General features: G+C 40.2%; 1 protein-coding gene across 1 annotated transcript in view; it reads left to right on the forward strand.

The window, feature by feature from the left end:
- Positions 1-452: 452 nt before the first annotated feature.
- PDSS2 (decaprenyl diphosphate synthase subunit 2) overlaps positions 453-13,354 on the forward strand; it is a 109,762-nt gene continuing 96,860 nt past the window's right edge. Inside the window, exon 1 of the mRNA XM_058021136.1 lies at positions 453-842. Within this exon, the coding sequence (XP_057877119.1) occupies positions 616-842 (227 nt within the window). The 5' untranslated portion in view covers positions 453-615. The remainder of the gene's footprint in view (positions 843-13,354) is intronic.

The raw sequence follows: 13,354 nt of genomic DNA on the forward strand, positions 1-13,354 counted from the left end.
ATGCCTGACCATCCTAACAGTGGGGGAAAATCCTAACAGTGGGGAAAAAAAAAAAAAACCGCTGCACAGAAATCATGCCTCAGTAGCTGAGGCACACTTTAGGTGGGACCTGACCTCTCTTCCCCTCTGGCCGCTGTAGCAACCCGGGCGCAGGCAGAGCACATCCCGCGCTGTGGGGCACCTGCGGCCAGCCGGGAGCCCGCACCAGGCGCGGAGAGCGTTTCCCCTCCAGCGGGATCCTCCACCACGGCTCCGGGACAGGACAAGGACAGACTGGAAAGAGAAGCGGCGGCGCTGTAGCCCCGCGATGTCTGAGGGCGGAGGACAGCGGGCAGCTCTTCCTGCCTGCGGGCACTAGAGCGCCCGTCCGCAGCGCCCGCCTCGCCGCCCTCGCTTTACGGCGCGCCGTGCTTTGCGACGCCCAAGATGGCCGCCCCCAGGGCACAATGAGCCCGCTGCGGCCGCCGCCGCCGGGGGGAACGCGGGGCACGGGCAGGGCCGGCCGGGATACAGCCGGGGCGCTCCTCCGGCAGCGGGACTCGACCGCGACCGCTCGGCGTCTGGGGCCCCGCCGGAGCTCGTAGTGGGAGAGCGGAGCGTCCCTGGAGAGGCAGCATGTGGGGTGCCCTGCTGCGGCGCGGGGTTAGTGGCGGCGGCGGGCTGCGGTGCCTGTCCTCGGGCGGCCCGCCCTGGAGCCAGGTGGTGTCGGAGGCCGAGAAGATCGTGGGGTACCCGACGTCCTTCATGAGCCTGCGGTGCCTGCTGAGCGACGAGCTCAGCAACATCGCCATGCAGGTCCGCAAGCTGGTGGGCACCAAGCACCCGCTGCTCGACACCGCCCGGTAAGCGCCGGTGGGAGCCGCGCGGGCACGGCGGGGCTGGGGGCCTCGGCAGAGCTCCGGCGAAGTTCTGGGCTTCGTGCCGTGAGAGCGGTGTCCCCAGGGCAAGGCTGCCCCGGGGCGGGAGGTTTCGGCTCCGCTCGGGACGCTCGGTTCCCTGCCGTGACCGGCTTTCCCCGCCGCTAGCCGCTGTCATTCGGAAGCTGCTTCCCTGTGACGCCACGTGCGGCGCTTCCCCCGTGCGGTGCGGGGGGAAAAAAAGAAAACTCCCTTGAAAAGTGCGGCTGCCTCGCTAACAGTGTTGAGTTCTGTTGTAATTAAGAACTATATTGTAATGAAAACAAGGGGAAAAGCAGAGAGGCTACTCAGTTTAAAATTACCTGCTCGGAACTGTGTGTTTTGTCACCAAGTGCTTTGGAATATCCAGCTGGGAGCTGTGAGTTTTTTGTGTTGAAAATCTTAGGGTTGCTAAGCTGTGTATCCACTCTTTCATTCTTAAGGCAAACTAACGGAAGTCTTGCATTTCTTCCCCCCAAGCAGAAATTCGGATTGTTGAGCAGGTTTTCTTTGACTGTAAAACAAGAACTGATTGGCAGTGAGTTTTATACACAATAAAACTTCAGACGCTTACCAAAATGAACGAAAAAAATAAAAGTGCAATTTTCCGAAAAACATGGAAGTGGAAAAATAAAATTGCAATTTTTCACTTTTGGTTGTGGATTTGAGTGTTTTGGTTGTGGTTTTTGTTTGGTTTTGGAGTTTTTGGTGGTTTTTGTTTGGTTCATCCGTGTTTGCTATAACTGAAGCTATAGCAACATTAATAGAATCCAAGTTTAGTATGCACAGTATTTTTTAAGAGGTGTAAGACAAAAATGAGCATTTGTTGGAAATTGTAGCTCTTTAGTGGTCCTTGGCAAATCCACAGTGTTGTAACGATATAAAAACAAGATTTGTTTTCAAGCTCTCTGTCTCTAAATCTGGTTGTCTTGAGTGGACAAAATGAGTACAGGGGACAAACAGCTTTTTTAGAGAAACATAATTTTGAGGAAGGGGGATTTAGACATTGGCATTGAGTAGACTTTTCTGCAAGAAAGAAATGAAATTGTTAATAAAAATGGAAAATACCTGACTTTAGAAAATGGTGGTGGAGGGGATTTTGTTGAACTTTTTATAACTGAAGGTTGTGATAAAGGGGAGGGATGAGAAGAAAATGCTCTTCTGTCATTGTAGTGTCAGTTGATGGAATGGAGGGAATGGAGGGAATAGAAGGAGTGAAGCACAATGTGTTTGGGCTCTTAAGTTTGCACTGCAGTCGCAGAAGTGTCACAGAGACCTGCAGTGCTAAAGTGGAACTTTAGAGTGTCTGTGCCATGTGTAGTAGAGATACTGGTTTGTTTGGGAATTTTAAATGCAGAATTTTGGGGCATGGTTGGAAATTTTGTGGTGAAGCTGTGATGTTGTAAGGGTTTGTTGGGGTTTTTTATTATTTTAAGTGGGCTGCTTCAGCGTTAATTCTGTAAGCCTGTGGCTTGTGGAACAGCAGTAGGGATATAGTCATGCCCTGGCTCACCAGGATTAAAGACATTCATTTTAAAAATTCATATGTGTTTCAGAGTACACTACTAAACTGATTGGTTGTGCTGGAAAGAAGAAGTATTTACTCACATAAAACTGAAACCCTGTGCCCTTACTTTGGACCTTCTTGCTTGGTTTCACTGGTATTTCCAAGGGCTTTGTTGCAGATGGATTTCCAACGGCCTTGACCTTTGTGCTGTAAGAAGAGTTTATATCCTGCTGACAAGTTTTAGTACACCCACAGTAATGCACAAATTGTACCTTGCACACCTTGTTTTATGGTGTGATGTTGCAATAAGGTGAAATTTGACCATATGCTTCCTCAATGATCTTGATAATTTATTTCTGAAATTTAAGTGTTGTATGTTTCAATGTAAATGTGAGTGATTTTAGTTCTGAATCGAAGATCTATGCTCTGACTTATCACAGCAATTTAGGAAACAGGTCATGATTTTTCAATACTAGGATTTTTTAAAATACTTTTATATCTGTCTCATTACTCATTCTTAAAAAGTAATAAAGGTTTCCTGTTGTGTGTTCAGACAACTCTTTTAAAGCAAGGGTATCTAAAATATTTTATTTGGTGATTTTTTAAAAAAATACTTAAGTGATTGATATGTTCTGGAACTCTAATCTCTGAGTGAGTAAATGCTATATATATCTGAGAAGTACTCCAGCATTTAAGGAGACTTTTGTATTTGTGGAAACTACTGAAAAATATGTGCTGTAAAATTGATTAGTTGCATGTGCTGTTTCTCAAGTTTCTGCTCATTTATTTTTGAGGTTATAAGTGGTGACAATCAAATTGATTGCTTGCTGTCAGGTCTAAACAATTTTCTTTAATCATCATTGACTGGTGGAATTTTGTCATCAGTGGTTTCGTGTCTACCCTCCCTTCCTGCCTAAAGGCTTTGTCAGCTTTTGAAGTCTTCTTGAGACCATTAAGGGTTTCTTAAAGCAGTGGGTTCCGTATCAATGCTTGTCTGCATGGAGCAAGTTCTGAGCTGAGACAGCATAGGACATAATTGCCACCACACAGAAAGCCTTTAGTGTAACCAGGGTGTTGATGGGTGTTTTTTACATTTTGCCAAGCTTTGGGTCACTGGGCTGTTGCAGTGCAATGCCTGTGCCGAGAGCCTTGAAGGCAGCTGAAAGGTATCTGTGCCTGTGAGACAGGACATGTGGAGAAGCAGCTGTTGGGCCGGAATACGTTTCCCTGATGATCCCATCCATTTCTTCCTCTTGTTTGGATGCAGCACTGGCAGCTCCTGGGTGTAAGTGCCTGCTGTGAATCAGGACTGCAGCAGGTGTTCTTCTGGGATGATGTGTGACCCTGATACCTCCCACCAAGCTTGTGTCTGGCCAGCAGCTTTAAATCTGAGAGCTATTGCTGACCCTCCTCTTGGAAGGGCAGAGACAGGTAACTGAGCCCTGCAGTGATGGGTTTGGGAGTTCTGTAATCCATCTGGTAAAGCTGAGCTTATATTTTAATAATTTTTGGTTTATTTCTAAGATTTTGGTTTCTTAAAAGTCAGCCACTGTGAACAGCCCCTGTACTAGCTTTACCAGACATGTTAGAAGGAGGGCAAAATGTGAGGAAAAGGTTGCTTTTTGTTTTAGAAAGGCTAATGTCTAGTGGTTAATGGATCATTGGAAGCTGGGATATCTGGATGAGATTCACAGCTGTGCTTTTGGCTCTCTGACTAGAGCAAGTCACTTAATTTTTCATGCTTGCATTTACTTATCTGTGAAATGAATAATGTAGCATCTGTTTACTGGAGATGTTGCACTTCATTCACTGCAGCCTGTATCGATCACTGTGATCTTTTAGTGGAAAATGTTGTATAAGCAGTATTAACAAAGAATACTTTAAAGATATGCTATCATTTAAAAAAATAGTTGCCTCTAATGGATACTCTGGAAACAAAATTGCAATCTGACTACTACTGGATCTTTCTGTTTGTAGTGCTGTGAGTCACTGTATGGTTTTTCAGAGCTTTAAGATTTGTTATAATGAAGTGTCTTCAGCAGCTACTCAAAACTAGTATTTCCTGGTTTTTTTCCTCTTCAGGCTTTGCTGGACTAAAGCAAAACTTTTTCAGTGCGTGATTGTATGACCTCCTTTTCACTTGAGAAGCAAACAAATCTCCTGTCTTTTCTCTTTCCTGTCTCCTTTCTAGACTAGCATACATCCTTCTTAGTATAGGAAAGAGTCTGTAATTGGCACAGTGATCTATTTTTCTCAAATACATAGTGTGAATAACATTTTCTTGATTACTTAATCTCCCTTGAGGAGGGTATAGCTTGCTGCAGATTGTAAACAGTAAACGTTATGGCCAATGCATCACTTTTATAATATCACTAAATGAAATGGAACACTTCTTACATGTAAAATTATTATGGGATACCATTTAGCTCCAGCCATTCTCTCATTAGCCTGCGGGAGGAATGATTATATTTTAGTTCTGTCAGAATTGTTTGTTGGTGATAAATGCTTAAGTAGACATGGTTACAGTTTTCCTGTATTATTACAGAAATAAAAAGACTGGCTAGACCAGGTTTTGTTCTGTTGCAGCCTGCTCAGTGTAGATCTCTAGACATTTTAAGGCCCAATAATGTGGTCCAGAGCACTTTCAAGATGACATGCTTTTTGTTTATGATGTCTGATAACATTGGCTTCTTGATATTTCTGTTTCTTTATCAGCTTGAGACAGCTTAGTTCCGTAACACATCTTGTAACTCCAGGTGTGGCATGCATCTGCCTTCCTATGCAGGTGACCAGTTTCAGTGTAGACACAGACATTTGTTCCAGCCTGTTGTTGATGACATTGTTATTGCCAATTCATATTTTGCCTTAACAGAACGGTGACCTTAAGATTGTCCTCTTTTATAATTGCTGTGAGTGACTATGAGTAGCTTTTTAGCAACTTGTTTCTAATGTTAATTAATTTTTATTTTCTAAGCCAGAAAAATGATAGCATCTATTTACTTGACAGTGGCTAATGAGGTACCTTTCTCTGTAAACAGCAGGCAGTTGGACACTCAAAGTGATAAGCAGAAGGTCTGGCCAAAGTTAAACTTCTACTACAGTCTTTTAAGTTTTACTGAGTTGTTTAATCTGTTACAGGCGTGGGTCATAAAGTCCTTCTCCTGCAATTGCTAGATTAGAAGTTAAAACACATTGGCTTTCACTAAATTTTATTCTACTTTCAGCCTGCTGTAACACTTTGTAAAAGATATTTTTGCAGTGGAGAGATGTGATTTTTGGTCGGAATGCCTGTGATGTTAGCTGTGATGTGGCAGCTGTGTCGTTTCCTGTGCTCACTGCAGAAATGTGTTTGACTTCCTGGAAGCACTGACCACCGCAGCTGGCATTCAGGACACTTCTGCAGAAAGTATTAGTGCTGATGTTGGAAATGAAGAAATACTTTCCCTGCTTGACATGGTTGATACTATTTGCAAATTATACTGGTTATGGGAAGTCTGGCTTTGTCCAGGAAGACTGTTTCTCAAAGCATTGTGTATAGCTAGTGGAAACAGGTTTTTTCAGGAGAGCTCCACTTGATTGAAGGACCAGAGTTAAATTTTTGGTTTGACTCACCCCAACAAGAAATGCTTGTCTTTCAAGGAATGCTGGCCTCTCTTAGCTAAGTTAGGTTTTGTGAGTATCTCCCAGTCAGTTGTGATAGACTTGAAAAACCATGTTACATAACTTTGAAATGCTGGTACTCCCTAGGGTTTTCTGTTACCATAACCACCATCAAGCAAACCTTACTGAGTACCAAAACCGGTTTATTGTGTATTTTGGCTGAGCGAACTCCCAAAGAGCTAATGTGGTAAAGTTAACTTCGGAAGGTAAAAAGACATGAAAGAAATTGCGTGTTCATATATGGACTGCAATTTTCCTTCTTATTACTTCCACATTATTCCTTGTCCCTGTGGGCTTCACTATGGTTCTCAGTCAGCCACCACTTAATACTGTCTTGTATCGTTAAGAGGAAGAGAGAATCCATTTTTGTAGGTCCCACTCTTCCTTTATGCTGTAATCAGGTAGAATGGGAGGAATAGATATGTGCTGTTTGTTCTCTCTTCCAAATGTTGTATTTCATTTCTCATCCTGTGTTACTTTCACTAGTGTATGTTTTTTAATAGTTTTTTCCACCAACAATAAATATTACGCTCATATATATATTTAAATGCTCTTTTAGCATTTAAGTACATGAGATCCATCAGATATTGCTGCTCTTTTGAAGAGGTGTCAGTAGACGAAAGCTGCATCAATATTTGTACATTCGGGCTTCAGGTTCACAGTTCATGTTCAAGGGATCTTAGCTTCCTTTTTTTCTTTCATTTTTTTTTTTTTCTTTTAAATATTACACTTGGGTTGGGTTTGAAGGTGATAATCTCAGTCTGGAAGATAAAACATATTGGCCAGTCATGTGTACCTGTCTGTCTATCTATATCCACACACACACATACTGCATTAGTAAATGCTAGCTCAAGAAGTCAAGGTAGCCATTGTGAGGATCATGGGTTTTCAGCTGTAGTGGTGCTGAGTTCTTGTTTTCTCATTCATTCACACTATTTGTGTAGAAAAAATTATGTAAAGGATGTTTAATTGTACGTTACAGCACTTAGTTTTGATGAATATTTTGCCACCATAAGCAAAGTAGGATTGAGTAGGAAATCTGCAGCATGAAGGTGCAAAAGCGCGGCTGCTAGTTAAACTCTTGTGCACTTGAATAATGGTGGTTTTTTGCAGTGATTCTCATTTAAATATCTATGTTGAGTCCAGGTTTTTGTGCTTATGAAGAATGTATTATTTCAGCATGTAGGGTGATCTTTGTAAACAAAGCGTACTCAAAGTAGGTGGTGATTCTGTTTGGGATTTTCTAATGGAATTATTTACAGTGAAAACTAATATGCTTTTGTGATATTGATAATTTCTGGTATTTTGCATAGGGAGTCTGGAGGTTTCAGTAGAACTTCCAGTACAACTTGGTCGGCTTAAATGAAAGACTGCGGGAGTTCTTAAACTTGTGTTCTCAAGATGTGACAGAGAAACTGAATGTATAATGCCCAGATCCAAATGCCAATCAGCCTTGAAAGGATGTAGTATGGCACACCTAGAGAACACTTTGTAGGCTACTGCGTGCCCAAAGTGAAGAAATGAAGGTAGTTCTTAAAGTTCACATCTGTTCTTTCCTGCTTTCAAATACAATTGATTTATAATGCATGTGAATATTGAATACCAAGTTTAATGGACTAGTGAATGACTGTTAGGTCAATGTTTGCTCAACGCAGGAAAAGAGGACTGAATAAGTGGAAATAGTTTCAAAATAATTCCTTCTGTAACACTGAAGAGAGTTGCCAAATACAAAATGAGGTGCCTTTCTATAAAATGAAAATGAGAACCAATGTCAAAGAATAATCAAAATTAATATTTGGGTTACTGGAAGTGGTTTTCACTCAGTGAATCTTCTATTTGGCAATGTTAAGTTAACCTCTTTACCTTACAGGAATAATGGAAAAAGTACTTTACCCAGGGCTTTTTCTGTCTCTGAGGTCAGTGTTTTGTAGCTTACAAATAGTGTACTTCCCTGCTGTGCTGCCTCTTCTGTTGCTGCAGCCTCCTGGTTGGACTTCTTTCCTTGCTTTGGAGGTGCTGGCAGTGGCGGGAGGTGTCATTAGCCATGAGCATTTTCAGAGCTCCTCCAGAAAACATGGGAAACACTGTATCCTCTGCAGCACTTAGTAAATCTGTTGAGGAAAATACAAGTTTGTGGAGGACAAATGTGAGCTCGGGAGTTAGGTGTTTCCCTATTGCTTTGTCCTAGGGGTTGCAGACCACTGTCTTAAATTATTAATATCTTTCCTTTACCCCACATCTGAGTGTCTTAGTTTCCCTCAGGGTAGGCAGACTGTCTGCAGTGCTTGCCCTAAAGGAACTCCTGCTAGAGACAAACCTACCAGACTATAAAGGAACACTGTGAATTTAAAAATTGGATCTATAACAAAAAATAAGTTTAAAATCTGTAGCAGCTGCTTGCTGTCCTTGAATTGTCCCTGCCAATTGTCAGACATTGACAATCACTTTAGCTTGATTTTTTTTTTTCTCTGTTGCTGAATGAAAGAATTACATTTAAGGAAAGAAAGATGGTTCATATAGGAAAACTGTTGAGTCTCATTATATATATGAGCTTTTATCAAACACATGCTGTGAACTACCTGGATATTACTTACAATGATAGATAAGGCTTAGAAATTTGCCTCAATACTTAATTTAACTGAGGAACTCTAGGACCTTTTCAGCTGCTGGTGGTTCTTCAGGTGAGCCATACTTATCTTTTCTTCAGTCCTCAGCTATTCCTAAAGAAACATCAGGAGCTCCAGCTTTTGCATTCATCTTTCTCATTTCTTTTCCATGTAAATTACAAGTGATGGTTGTTATAATTTCCTTTCTTGTTCCCCCAATTCCTTTCTTCAAAATAGCACTAGTTGGTTCTATTCTATGGCAGCTCTTCCATTTTGGGGAAAAATAAAGAAAGTCCTGAAGGTAATCTTCTGTTTCTTAATAAAGTGAAAGTTTATACTTTGTTATATCTATTTTTCTTTTGTTCCTCTCCTTTTTCCCAGCTAGGGAAGGAAGTCCTACACCATGGCACTGCTGATTCAGATTTATTTTTCTAGTTAAAAATATGAACAGGCAAACCCTTTAGCATTCATCTCCAATTTTTTTCAAAAAGTACTGCCTTTAGAAGTAGATTTCTTTGAGATCAAGTGTAAATTATTTTTGATTATTTGTTGGTTAAATGATCCTATAAGTGTGAACTGATTGACTTGATAGCTGCCCCTAAACATGTAAAATTAATTAGTTTTATAGGATCTGTACTCTTTAAAGAAAAATATAATTCTCCCTAACATCTCCCATTATTTCTTTTCTAGATCTTCACACTCATAGTGCAAAGCTAATTGTATGACAGCTATCTTTTTCATTAACTGCCTGTTCAGCACTCTCCATGAAATAATCATAATCAAAGGGTCAATACATCTATGTGTTGTCATTGCTCCTGGAAATAGATTACCTATTGCACTTAAAAAAAAAAAGTATAGAAAGAAATATTCTATGTTTCAGTCATAAAGTAGGACTGGGTTTGTAGCAGGCTGTGCTTGTGGAGACCCATCCTGCAAATGCATAGTCAAGATTAAGGCAATTTGAGGGGAAATGGTCTGTGCCAACACTCTTTGGGGCTGTTTGTCATATGAATGATTAGGCAGTAGTAGAAGCACCCTAATCTGATTGGGTAAGACTGCTTTTAATCAGACTTAACAGAAAGTTCAACTTGTTAGGAGCTAAATGAAAATTGTTAGGCCAAAGACATAAGCAAAGCCACAAGTGGAAAAATCGCCTCTTTTGCACATTTAAAAAATGACGGTGTTAGCATATGTTTATTAGTGGGTGGGGTTTTTTTTCCCTAAAGATCCATTGTTATTCTCTTAAATTTGTGTTGAGTTTTGAGATTGAATATGACAGAGCCACTGTGTTTTTCTATTATGGAAATTCATATATTTTCATAAGCTAGAATCTAAAAGGTTCCTTTGATATACCAGTGCATCTTATATTCATGCTTGTTATAAAAGGGTAAAGTTTTTACCCCAGTGACCTTCCAGTCTCTGATTTCCAAATGCTTTCTATTTAATGTGGTTTGTGAATATGAAGGTATACTGTGTGCATATTTTAAAAGGATTTTGGTGATTTTAATGCTACATGATGAAGTTCCTATTTGGTTTTCTTTTAGAAGTTGGCTTCTGAATGTGATCTGTCTGGTATGACTATATTTCAGTAATTAAAAATTAATCTACAGTAAAAACAAGTCTTCCCCAAACCTCATGGTTGCCCAGTGGAAGTGATACTGAAACACTAATGGGCCAATTCATCATCTGTTCTTCATCCCCAGTTGTTAAAACCAGAAATATCAGTGGGGATTTGTATTCCATGTTTTATTGTCTACTGGTAGAATGTCACTTTCTGATTATTTGTAAGTTTAGATAGTATGGGAGTCATTGACAGGCTCTGCAAGAAATCAGATGTCGCTCAGTAGGAGTAAAAATTTGAAAAGACCATTTTCAGAAATAAGGCTCAGAAAACTTGAGAAAGCTGGAAGCATGGAGATTACCTTTAGAGTAATTGTGGGCAGAAGTCCTCCTTCCTTTATTCAAGTAATGGAAAGCATTGAAGGAGTTTCTACTATTAGAATTTACAGTATGTTTTATGTGTCCTTTGTCCGTGATATAACTTCATAAAACTGAAACAAGTAGTCTTGCCAGTTGGAAAGTAGGAAATGAATCCATCTAATGACTATAACGTGTCATAGCAACCAGGTTTAAAATAGTCAGATTCCAAAATAATGTTATAAGAATTACATCAGAGGAAAAAAAAAGTACCATGTGTTATGTTATAGCAACAGAAACATGGCCTTATTTGTTTGTTTGTGAATTGCTTGGGATCGCATTTCTGTCCGTGGGTTTTTGTGGGGGAACAGGGCTGGAGTTTATGTCCTAACACACAGTTTTGTTTGAGGGGATGTGTGAGGTTATACTTCTTATTTTTTTTGTCATCCTCATTCCTGTGACAGTTTGAGAGGGCTGAAGTTAATTTTTCCTGGTTTCAATTTATTTTCAAATAAAGCACCAACTGAAAATTCACCTTCTTGATTGCTTTTCTACTTCTAACACTTCAAGAGTTCTCTTGAATCTCTCCAAATCTTTTACCAGGCCTTGTCAGGGAATGATAAAATTTTAGTGGCTGAAAATCATGAATGAAACTTCAAGAGATTGTGGGGTTTTTTTCTAATTAATGCAAACATAGCACTGCTGGTGGATGCCATGCTGCAGCACAATGTTCTGATGCTTCCCAGAGCAACAGTGAGATTGACAGTGGGAGTATGTGCATCCCTCATCCCTCCACTTCCATGCCGTGTGCATGGTGATCCAAGCCTGGAGGAGCTGCTCCTTGGGGCTGAGCCAGGCTTGTTCTCTTAAGGAAGCAGCTCACAATCACAATGTGCATCCATAACTGTGAATGCAGGTGGTCAGTAACAATCTGTGTCAAAGTGTGGACAGAAATGGGATGGGCTGTTTTGTTCTGCCTGCACAGATGTTCTGCAGTTAGCTCCTTTGAATATGTTTTCATTTGAGGGCTTTGATTTCTAATTTTCACAGGTCTCATCCTCAATCCCCAGTGTTCTTTCCATCTTCCTAATAGCTAATTTAGAAAAAAACTTTCAGGTAGCTGCTAAGATGTAAACATGCATTGCAACTAGGAGTTGAGGGATCTTCGTGGCAATAATTGTTCCCTTCTCTTTCCTTCTTCTCTTACAATTGCTAGGTGATTTACTTCCTAGAAATACCAAGTCTGGATTAATATATTGTCCTTGGGTGGTACCAGAGCTTCAGATTACCTTGGTGTGCATGTAGGTATTAAATATTGAAAGCTGTTTTCATGTTCTCACGTGATGGAGCTGTGGGTAAACAAGTCTTACTGAGCAGTTTGGGAGGCATGTACACACTGGTTTGCCTTAGGAAATCTGCCATTTAAGCCTTTGTCCTGATTGTCCATGGCTATAGTAAAAGGAGTGGTAGCCAAGGAACCATGGCAGTGAATGTTACTGAGAGGAAGAACCATTGTCCTGACATTGTGAAGGAAATCTGTTTAAGCTCATGAATAACTGAAAAGCTTACCAACTACTGTCACTAATCCTCATGAAACAATTTTCAATCTTCTTTTTTTTCCAAAGAGTCTTTGCTTTCAAGATTTGTTCCCATGTGTTCAGTCTGGAGACAAACAAATATAAGCCCTTCTTATAAATGTAAGCATTAGAGAAACAAGAAAATACATTGAAGAAGTTGGAGGACAAATTAGCACTTTAAATCTACATAGAATTAATGTTGCCATGCTATGGGGTGTAATGTAAATGTGAAACCTGTGAAGGTGTTGCTAATAACTGGGAGAGTGTAGTTGTATGGTTTAAAAACCCCAACCAACCAACCAATCAACCAACCAAAAAACCCTCCACTTCAGGGGGTCATGTTGTGCAAGTTTTATCTGTTTTGTAATTTCAAATGTGTATTGTTAAAGACATGAGATAGTCAGACATTATACATGTTTAGTCCTAGCTTTATTGTGAATAATTTGGAGATGTTTTTTTACACTTCCATATCAAGAATGGAAACCCTTTTCCTCATTTGTATACTAAAGAAACATTTCAGAGCTAGTCTAGCTCTAGACAGTGTTAAAGAAAGACAGAGCTAGATCTCTTTGAGCTTTAAATTTCCCTTTTATGATTTTTATGAATTCACAGAATATTGAATATTTATTTTTGCTACTGAGACACAAAAGGCAGAAGCCTGCAGGCTTGTTATGGTGTGGGTAGCCTATTATGTTTCCATACCTGGTGTAATTTTATTTAAAAATTGAATTTTGCATTAGATTACCTCAAAAACATCATCATTTGTTGATGTGAAGAATTTTAAATTCTTCCCCTGTGAATGATGAATTATTCTTTCACAAGAGATCTAAATTATTTTAATTAATTACTTTAGGCTTTAAATCTTTAAATTTTAAATTAAGTTACAGGTGAGTTAAGCTGTTCCCTGAGGAGCTTTTACTATGTTAGCAGTGGAGAGGGATAATATTTGCTGCATAATTCTCTAATAGGCTGTTGTATCCTGCTCCGTTGAACAAGTCTGCTGTTTTGCTTTTGATTTCTGGTTTGTGTCCAGCATTTCAGGGATCAGCTTGGACAGTTAGAGGATATCGCCAGAAACATATTTTCCTGTCTGCCGTGGAAGAGAAAGATTAGGACCCATTGAAATACATTGCTTTCTGAAGCTGCTGAGGACCACAGAAATTAAATGTGAAACCAAACGAGGCACTGATA

This window comes from Melospiza georgiana, chromosome 3 (assembly GCF_028018845.1).
Source record: "Melospiza georgiana isolate bMelGeo1 chromosome 3, bMelGeo1.pri, whole genome shotgun sequence".
NCBI classification, from domain to species: Eukaryota; Metazoa; Chordata; class Aves; order Passeriformes; family Passerellidae; genus Melospiza; species Melospiza georgiana.